Below are 9,327 nucleotides of genomic sequence, written 5' to 3'. Positions count from 1 at the left end.
TGTGTGTGTGTGTGTGTGTGTGTGTGTGTGCGGCTCATTAAATATGTATTGATGTACAAATTAACTATTGATATGCCACAAATTGCCAAGCGTAAAAGTTTTTGCCATTGGCCTGCCATGAAATATTCATTCGATGCGTGCCAAAGTCAAAGAGACAAGTGAATTGTTATCCATATCAAATGCCATTTGATCCCTGACTCCAAATGTTGCCAATGTTGCATGAATTATACATTTCCCTGGTCCTGTGCATGTTTTATCCAAATGAAACCATATCCGAATGCTGTCATTCTCCGTAATTAGACAGTTTGACAGTTCTGCTAGTTTAAGGCAGGCAGCATACGGACCTCTAGCAATGCATTCCATATGCAGCAAAAGTTCACATTGGAATGTTCAGGCAAAGATTTATTTTCATGCAATTTAATTAGCGCTTGATTGATCTTAACGACAGTCAGTCAAATAAATGAAAGGAATCCTAAGAAAGACCTAATTTTGGATACTCTACTAGGAAATATCCTGAATTTTCAGATATTTCCTATTAAGAACGACCTAATTTTGGATACTCTACTAGGAAATATCCTGAATTTTCAGAGCTCCATGACTTGTATTAGGCATTAATCTTTCAACATTGTCTTACTCGATCGACGATAGATATAAATAAGAGAAACTTTAATAGATATCCAAAATATAATAATAATCAACAATTAATACTCACAATAGGATGACGTCTCATAGACCGATCCTTAAATGATGGTAGTATGAATACAGTCGGCTGCTCCCGTCTAGAGCCCTTAACTAAAATTTAGTCAGCTTGTGCGCTGTTCACCAGACCAAACTCTTGACCATATCCTTATAGAGCATACTCACATCATTCGACATAGCATATTCAAAGATAGTTGGTTTTTTATAAACACAAACTAATTTTAAAACAGTCACACAAATAGCCAGCAATATTGTTTATTTAGCTCGAATATTTCCAGTATAAAAACCATAAGCCCGTCATAAAGTTGCAGTTGAATAAAATTTTACGAACAGCGCCACAAAGCTGAAGCCGCAACGTAATGGCGTTTAATAACTGTGCAAACAAGCATTGCACAGGTGGCATCTGGCTGGCTAGCCAGGCTAATTGGAGAGCGGAACAGTCGAGAATTCACAATCATGAGGTGTGCAAGCTTTTATCTTTGGTGGTACTGCATTCTGGCTCTGGTAGATGGCCAAATACAGCCAGAAGTAGCCGAAACTGAAGGGGATAAAGGGATCTCGATTGTCTACGAGCTAGATCGACTCTTTCGATTCAGTAACTACATCACTTGCTTTGGAGAACGGGAAGGGAATCTGGGCTCGATGCAGAAGTCTGGGCCGCTGATTATTGGTGGCCCTGGGATCGGAAGACTTTCAGTCGCGCCTGATTGCAATTTGATGTTTGTCGTTATTAATGGCATTAATGATCCTTTGCTCAGCTGGCTGCATAGCTCAGTGGCCATCAATACCAAAATACAATTCGTGTTTGTTTACAAGATAATGGATCATTTATTACCCGGAACGTCTTTCACAGAAACCTTCTTCAAGTGGTGCTGGGAGAAACAGATGTTTCGTACATATATATTTTATGAGTACTGGAACACTTACGATCTGTGGATATATATCATGAAACCTGACATGTCAATACATGGAGAAGCTTAGGATACTACCTAATGAGATTTTTCAAAAAGTCATTGACATGCACCGCCTCTTTTGTTGTCTTTTATCCGAACTTGGTAGATTTATTTTACGTGAGTTCTGATTGATCTACCTTAAGATACAATTCAATAAAACTCCAATTATTTAATTGACAGTACAAAGCCCGCGATGGCCAGGTGAAACTAGGTGGTTTGGCTGGGATAATTTTGACAGAATTGCGAATGGATAATGGATTTATGGGATAATGGATTGATGTATTCTGAAATATGACGAATATGAAAAACAAATTTACAAAGGTTATTTCGGCAATCGCGCTATAGAACTTGGCGCAAATTTGCTCCCACACCAGTTGATGGATCAAAATTTTCCAAACATAAAAACCACACAAATCTGCCTGGTACTGCCCTATAAATGAAAGATTGCCATTGACGACTATGGCAGATGCTTTCACCATTGTCACTCGATGCTTGCTTTCGGCTTTTTTTGCTTTGCCGTGATTCGCCGACGCCATTCACTTTGCAGCTCTATCTAGCTATGAGACTACTAATGGTACACGCCATAACTTCTCATATGTTCTGTCGTCTGAGATTGCCCGAAATGATACTAGAGGTCGAGGTCCATACGGTGGTGATTGTGAGCCTTATCAGGACTTCGACAACAGCTCTTATAGCAGGATTGCATCAGCCTGATATTGTGGACGCCGAAACATTTTTTGCCAGTGGACTTCGCATCATGGCATATCCTGAGCAGCTCGACAGCCTATTCAACCGTATTCCTCGGAGTCTCGAAGAAAGCGTGGACTTGGTTGATCCGCAAATATTCAGAGTCTCAACAACAGCCACGCCTATGTCATGCTGACCCATCAATGGCTGACGAACTTTCAGCAACAGCGCCTGCTTCCTCCCAAGCTACGCCTGGCCCCTGAGAAGTTGTGCGCCGTTCCACAGCATCTGAGGCTCTATGTACGACCGGGCCTATACTACTTACAAGTTATTAATCCCTTTCTAATGCAAATGCACGAGACGTGTATAGAAATAGGACTGCGTCAAGCAAAACAACTCGGCTAAGATGTTCTTATAAGTATATAATCATTTTTGTGTAACGCCCCGAAGCACTTTAATAAATATTGTGCACTCTGCACTTGAAGCAAGCAAAGTTTATTTATTGTAGAAAGGTGGAAAAAAATTAAAGTTAAATAAATAAATCTTTGAATATAGATTCCATATATATGTATATAGTGACTTACATAAGTATAGATACATGTATATATGAATGCAGACCTGAATATATACAAATTCATACATAAAATTCGGCTTAATGGTAATTCTAGTAGCAACTCTGCCATAGGAACCAATAAAATGAAATGCCAAGGGGGCAGTTACAACGTAATGATAGCTAATAGCTAGATAAACAAGGAATCAAGAGCTTTCAAATGGGTAGCCCGATTGACCAATAAACTAGTTGAAAATTTACAGTCATGAGGTGTGCAAGCTTCTGTCTCTGGTGCTGCTGCATTCTGATGCTGGTGGATGGCCAACTAAAGCCCATTGTGGAAGCTGAAGACGATAATGGAATACTTATTTCGATTATTGCAGAGGTGGATAGATTTGTGCTACACAAGAACTTTGTCACGTACTCTGGACACCAGAAGCGGAGCTTAGGAGCGTTGCAGCAATCGTTAATGGAAACATTTTACCGCCCCGTGATTGTGGCCGGACCCGAGATAGGGAAACTTAATAAAATCATTAATGATCAGAATTTGATATTGGTTTTCTTAAATGATCTTCATGATCCCCTGCTAAGAAGTGTCGAACAATCCTTGATAAGCATCAGGGATGTGTCTATTATATTTGTGTACAAGGGCAAGGATAATATGCTACACAAATCTTTTGCGGAATTTCTCTTCAACTGGTGCTTGGACAAAGACATTCATAATGTTTTGCTGTTGCTAAAGTTGAATAACACTTTTGAAATCTGGACATACGTATTTCATTCAGAAGTAAAGACAATCACAATATCGCTGAAAAACATAAAGGCAATGCGAGCACAAGATTATCGTAAATATTCGGACTTGGGACAGCACCGATTTTTAGTCGCATTTCACGTGAAATTAACGGAAACATTTCTGGTAAGTCTGATGACCTTATATATATACATGGTCATATCAATGCCAAAGATTTTCCTATTTGCAGTACAAAACACTCGATGGTCGTGTGACATTGGGCGGTCAGATTGGGCTTATGTTACAGGAGCTAATGCACTATATGAACGGGAAAATGGATTTTTTGACCCTTTCATACAATGAATATCAGAAAGTAATGTACGGAGGCTCAATAGATGATCGGCCTATTGATATTGTAGCCAATTTGGAGCCATATTCATTTGTGGATCCACGTTTTCCGTTTTATATGACCACACGAATTTGCTTGATTGTGCCTTATAGACGTATGGTTCCCTTGCAGAGCTATATTTCATATTTCGATAGGCGGAAGACATTACTCACATTCATGGTATTTAATTTCATCGTCTTCATTGCGATCAAGCGCATTGCCAATCCCCGCCAGCCGCTGACCGAGGCGCTCTTTGGAAACTTCCGGCTCCTCATGTCCCAAGCTATATCGACACGAATGTTTCGCACCCTGACTCTCTCAGAAAAGTTTTTAGAGCTCACCACGCACATCTACAACTTGGTGACATTCAGCATATTCATCAGCGTTCTGACAATGGCTCTTGTCACAGGCCTGCGAATGCCCGATATCGTCGACGATGAAACCTTTTTGGCCAGTGGACTCCGCATCATGGTATATTCAGAGCAGGTGGATAGCCTCTTCAATGACATTCCGCTGAGTCTACGAAATCGCCTAGTTGTGGTTGACATAAATACGTGGATCGAGCATGTACACAGCCTGAACGATTCATACGCCTATGTGATGATGTCGCACACGTGGCTTAGCTTCAAGTTAAAGCAAAATCGTTTGCGCCTTCCTAAGTTGATATCGGGTCCCGAAAAATTGTGCGGCGTTCCGCGTTATATAAGGTTCTATGTACAGCCAGGCTTATTGCATTTGAAGCCAATGAGACACTTCTTAAGCCAAGCATTCGAGGCGGGCCTAACTAAGAAATGGAAGCGCACGGGATTTGCTCAAGCAGAGGAAATGGGCCTGATTGGATATGCTCCCCTCGATCTGCCGAGTTTTTATCCACTGCCCATGGACTTCTACATCAGCACCCTTTGGATATATGCTTTTGGCAACTTTACGGGTATTGTCGTTTTTTTGATGGAGTGGCTGTACTTTCGCTGGAATCATATTCGCAATAATCATATTGTAGTTTAGGTATTAGATTGCTTAGCTAATATAGATAATCATTTGCCTTAACACTTTTAAGCACTTTAATAAATATTGCTTGCTTTGCGCACTCTAAGAAAAATGAATACGGGTTTGAAATTATTAATATATAACATAATTCTGGTAAACTGTGAATGAATCGTATGCTTATCAGAAAATCTTACAGACAGATGTGTGCTATACAAAAATCCGAATATGTTCTCATAGCGAATTATATGATCTACTTTTCATTTTTGTAACTTAAAATTTGAATTGAGAATTTCTTTAGACTTATGATTATTATATTAGGCATGTTTATCTGTAGTTAAATAGCTAATTTATACTCTGAATACCTCAGATTTTTTTTTTTTATTTTTTAGTTTTATTTTGCTCTTCTTTAGTTAGCATTAATATATCTGAGATAGATTATATGTATTAATGCTATTGTGAATGAGACTCTAAATTATGGACTTAGCTAGACGATGAGCATGATATAGTAATTGTCTCTGTATATTCATATATCAGATTTTCAAATTGTATCGAGAACACGCAAATGTCTATACTATAAAGCCTATCAGCTAGATGTCCTTTTCATATAAGCCCCACTCTAAGATCTATCTGAATAGACGTTTAATTAGTCTGTTTTATTTTTGGTTTATTGTTAGGGTGTATGCATCGATAGATCCTTGTCTTATTTCAGCAGCTTGGCATAATGCTCTTTATGAATGAACTTATAGCGCCAGACGAAGCTGTGAATTAAATTGGGAATTAGTTAAAGTTGAAGCCATGCGAATCTGTGACTCACCCGATTGCAATAAACGCCACCAAGAAGAGCGCTGCGCTGACGAAATTGAAGAGGCCGGGGCAGATGGACAACGAGTGCTGATAGATCAGTGTGTACAGCGGTGCAGCGACTATTGAACGGAAATTATATCAATGTTAAGTCTGTGAGATGTGCAGGTGAGACGCTCTTACCAAAAGGTGCAAAGGATTGGAAAACATTTTTGATGGAGAAAATTTTACCTGTAAGTTGGGGATAATATTGATTATTAAAGCAAATATTTAATAGATAGACTTGCCCAAATCGGAGGCGGGTACTATATTCGAGACGATGGTGCGGCACATAGGCCCGCCAATGGAACGGAAGATGCCAAGGGCAATCGATAGATACATGTGCCAGGGCAGCATGGCGAAGCCCTTGGTCAGATTGCTTAGTATTTCCGAGCCGAGCGAGAGCAGCGCCAGCGTCACCACAGACAGGCCAAAGACCTTGAAGTCATCATATACATATATTAACACAGCTGACACACTCAGCAACCTCATGCACCTACCTTGCGCAGCATCAGGAATCCAATCAGAGCGCCCAGCATGGGCACAACTTGGCTGATGGTCTCAAAGAATGTGAACTCGCGCACAGACCAGTGAAACTTTTGGCGCACAAACAAGTACATGACGGTCATGGCACCATCTAAATGACAATTTGATACGAGCATTGAGAATGTCTGCAGTTGTGCAGCTGTCCAGCTGTCCGGCTTAGGAAAACTCACCAACAACGAACATGGACATGAACATGGTCAAGGTAACCAGCCAAATGATTTCGCGTGCGTGATGCTCACGCGGCTTGCAGCACGTCTTGAACATCTCCTTAATGTGCGTCAGGCTGAACAGACCCATGTTTTGGGGCTCGGGCTCAGGTTTCATGTCCGCTTTTTCAGAGTCCGTGGGTTTCGGCTCCTTCTTATCGTCCAAATGTATTTCGGTGGTACAGAGCTCGCTCGCGGAGCTCTCCTTCTTGTTCTCATTTGCTTTCAGGCCAAATAAAACAATATTTTTGCCATCTACCTCCGATTCAGGCTTTGAATCTTTGGCTGTGGGATCTGCATCTTTGTCGAGCTCTCGCTTTGCATCATTGGTGCAGACTCCAGTAAGTTGGGTATCACAGACAATATTGGGTAAGTCCTTTTCGGCTTTTTCGGCTTTCTCGGCTTCCTGTTTGGCATCTTTGTCGAGGCGTATGTGCAAGCTCTCTGGCAAATAGAAGATGATAAATAGAGTGGCAAACACGATAATTGCCGCTGAGATGCCCTGGGTAATGGAGGCGCTTGTGGCCTCATACACATAGCTGGACAACAAAGACCCACTGCTGAGCGCTATGAACACCAGAAACTCTATGGCAATCATTCTATAGGAGGAGCGAGAAACAAAGAGCTTTAGAGTTCACAAACCAAAGAGAAGAGATTGTATTTGATTATGGAAAATATCTCAATACACTTAAAACGTATATCAAAATTTCTCCAAGTGTATGCGCACCTGTAGGGCCTGTTCTTAACGTCGGTGATGTCCGACAGAAAACAAAAGGCAGCCACTGAAAAGACACACATGCCGCCCAGCAGGGAGTGCGGCACTGCGGCCAACGTATACCACCAGGGATTAATGTCATGATGGCTGGATAGCGCACATATGAAGGTATTTATCAGAGCAGAGCCAGCGAAGCCTGCAAGGGGATTAAGGGCTTAGAATTGAGAAATCTCAAGCTCTGTGCATTGTCAAACCAATCATAGAGACGATGAGCAGAGGCTTGCGTCCATAGTGATCCGACCAGGAGCCAATGAACAGGCCGCACACGGCTGGCACGATGCTCTCCATTAGAGTGCGCGTGAGGAACATGTCGGCCACGTAGGACTGTATCTCCGTTTCAATGGCCTGGAATCCTAATGGTATTTGAATAATTCTCTAACGCATGGCTTGATTAGTTCTGATACACATACATGGATCTCGGGGCTAGCCTCCTTGTCATCCAGGTGGCTGCAGTCGGACTCATTGTAATGGAAAATCACTCTGCATGTCTGATATATAATCTGATTACGCATTACAACGCCTGCGGAATGTAGGCAATTAATGAAGTATGAAAAGTAATGTATGGCATGTTTGCTTACCTGAGAGCATGTGCGAGAAGATGAGCATGACCACAACTGGCTCTATATAGAACATATAGAAGAGATCGCGCCATGGCAGACTTCTCAGCTTGTCTACGGCTGCACCAATTGCATTTTTTTCGACCATTGCATTTATCTCTTATGCAATCGATTTGGGGAAAAATATTTCTAGCTTTACTTGAAATATATTAAATGATATTGAGATATTCACTCAGTCATTTGGCACAAATTTCATATAATTATTTCGATTTGCTTTCCCAGCGAAAGTTTCTATTTGATAATGTAAATTTATCTATAATCATATGTCCGACACGCTCTTTGCACACATTCGATGTCCGAGAGATGCCTGCTAGACCCAAACTATTCACTGGGCCAACACGAAACCGGTTAGATCGCGTTGACTTTTTGAACTGAGCTGGTGCCAGTCAGAGTCAGAGCTAATATAGAATGAAACCGGCTGTTAAATCGGTTTTAGGGGAACTTTTCTGATCAAACAGAGTTGAGCTCGAGCACGCTACTGCCCATTGGCATGAGCAGTGATGATGGGTCAAGTAATCAAAATAATCTGATATTCACAATCGGAATAACATACTATTTAAGTGATTTTTGTTGTTGTTGCTGTATATATTTAATTGTCAAACTGTGCGAAAATAACAGCAATTTTAATGAATGTCTATGGTCGAATCGTTCTCTTTGCCCTTGTAAAGGCAGGCATGTGTCAAATTCTCAATGCTAATAAATAATGTGTATTTTTTATTTTTATTTATTCTTATTCATTTCTGTTATATACACATTTTTCAATATTTTTTGTCTTATTTGTATAGAAGCAATAATTTTATAATACATTTGGCATTTAAATTATATGTTGAATATTTAGTGGCACGAAGAGAGTATGAATACTTGCCGCGATTTATCATAAACGTGTAAAAAAGCATCGCTAATTTGGAATCTCCACAGAATATACATATATACTCGTTATTCTCACTTCAGCCGAACGGTTCGGCCATTTCGAATGCTCAGTTACCTTTAGACTTCTAGATAAAAGGCACATCTTTGCTTTTCTGCTATTCCAATCTGTATAAAATTCAGAAAATGAATGAAGTGTATTTAATTAAAATCAATTTTTGGTTGTTTATTTTTTCCCAGAGAATTTTAATTATATTTGGGCTCTGCTTTTGTGCATGCATATCTGAGTTATTTACTTTTTGAATAATGTTTACACCTATCCACAACATTGCGTCAATTAGCATGTTTTGCTTTGGTATAAGCAGCTGGTTCACTTGGTCAATAGATGAGCAATAGCATTGGAACAAGCCTAAGCAAAAACAGTCTGAAAACCTTCTTCATGGTAATCGAAAATTCGTGGAATTGAGCTCGATGAAGTTTGT

At 40.3% G+C, this 9,327-nt stretch overlaps 2 protein-coding genes across 4 annotated transcripts in view; one reads left to right on the top strand and one right to left on the bottom strand.

Annotated features, from left to right (window-relative positions):
- Positions 1-3,196: 3,196 nt before the first annotated feature.
- Positions 3,197-5,012, top strand: LOC108621267 (uncharacterized). Its single transcript, XM_018018485.2, has 2 exons — positions 3,197-3,805; positions 3,870-5,012. The coding sequence occupies exons 1-2, from the start codon at positions 3,197-3,199 to the stop codon at positions 5,010-5,012; spliced, it is 1,752 nt and encodes a 583-aa protein (XP_017873974.2).
- Positions 5,013-5,340: 328 nt separating this feature from the next.
- LOC108609340 (putative peptidoglycan muropeptide transporter SLC46) overlaps positions 5,341-9,327 on the bottom strand; it is a 65,179-nt gene continuing 61,192 nt past the window's right edge. Inside the window, exons 2-11 of one of the 3 annotated variants that reach the window (XM_089462529.1) lie at positions 7,940-8,116; positions 7,772-7,881; positions 7,556-7,706; positions 7,314-7,497; positions 6,551-7,185; positions 6,335-6,471; positions 6,083-6,272; positions 5,979-6,026; positions 5,809-5,917; positions 5,341-5,752 (exon numbers count right to left, since the gene is read on the bottom strand). In XM_089462529.1, coding sequence (XP_089318655.1) covers positions 5,695-5,752; positions 5,809-5,917; positions 5,979-6,026; positions 6,083-6,272; positions 6,335-6,471; positions 6,551-7,185; positions 7,314-7,497; positions 7,556-7,706; positions 7,772-7,881; positions 7,940-8,066 — 1,749 coding nt within the window. In that variant the 5' untranslated portion in view covers positions 8,067-8,116 and the 3' untranslated portion in view covers positions 5,341-5,694. Of the gene's footprint in view, positions 5,753-5,808; positions 5,918-5,978; positions 6,027-6,082; positions 6,273-6,334; positions 6,472-6,550; positions 7,186-7,313; positions 7,498-7,555; positions 7,715-7,771; positions 7,882-7,939; positions 8,959-9,327 lie in introns of those variants that run through there. The other 2 variants (XM_018001113.2, XM_089462530.1) reach the window with 2 other exon arrangements.

Source organism: Drosophila arizonae, chromosome 2 (assembly GCF_054131065.1).
Source record: "Drosophila arizonae isolate 15081-1271.41 chromosome 2, UAZ_ARI_1.0, whole genome shotgun sequence".
Lineage (NCBI taxonomy): Eukaryota > Metazoa > Arthropoda > Insecta > Diptera > Drosophilidae > Drosophila > Drosophila arizonae.
The sequence above is the reverse complement of the archived record's forward strand: the minus strand, read 5'-3'. Positions and strand labels throughout refer to the sequence as shown.

Bases quoted from the DNA above. Each gene is read 5' to 3' on its own strand.
- LOC108621267 (XM_018018485.2), top strand. From the start codon at position 3,197: ATGCTGGTGGATGGCCAACTAAAGCCCATTGTGGAAGCTGAAGACGAT. The intron at 3,806-3,869 runs GTAAGTCTGATG...TCCTATTTGCAG, and splicing joins AATTAACGGAAACATTTCTG to TACAAAACACTCGATGGTCG.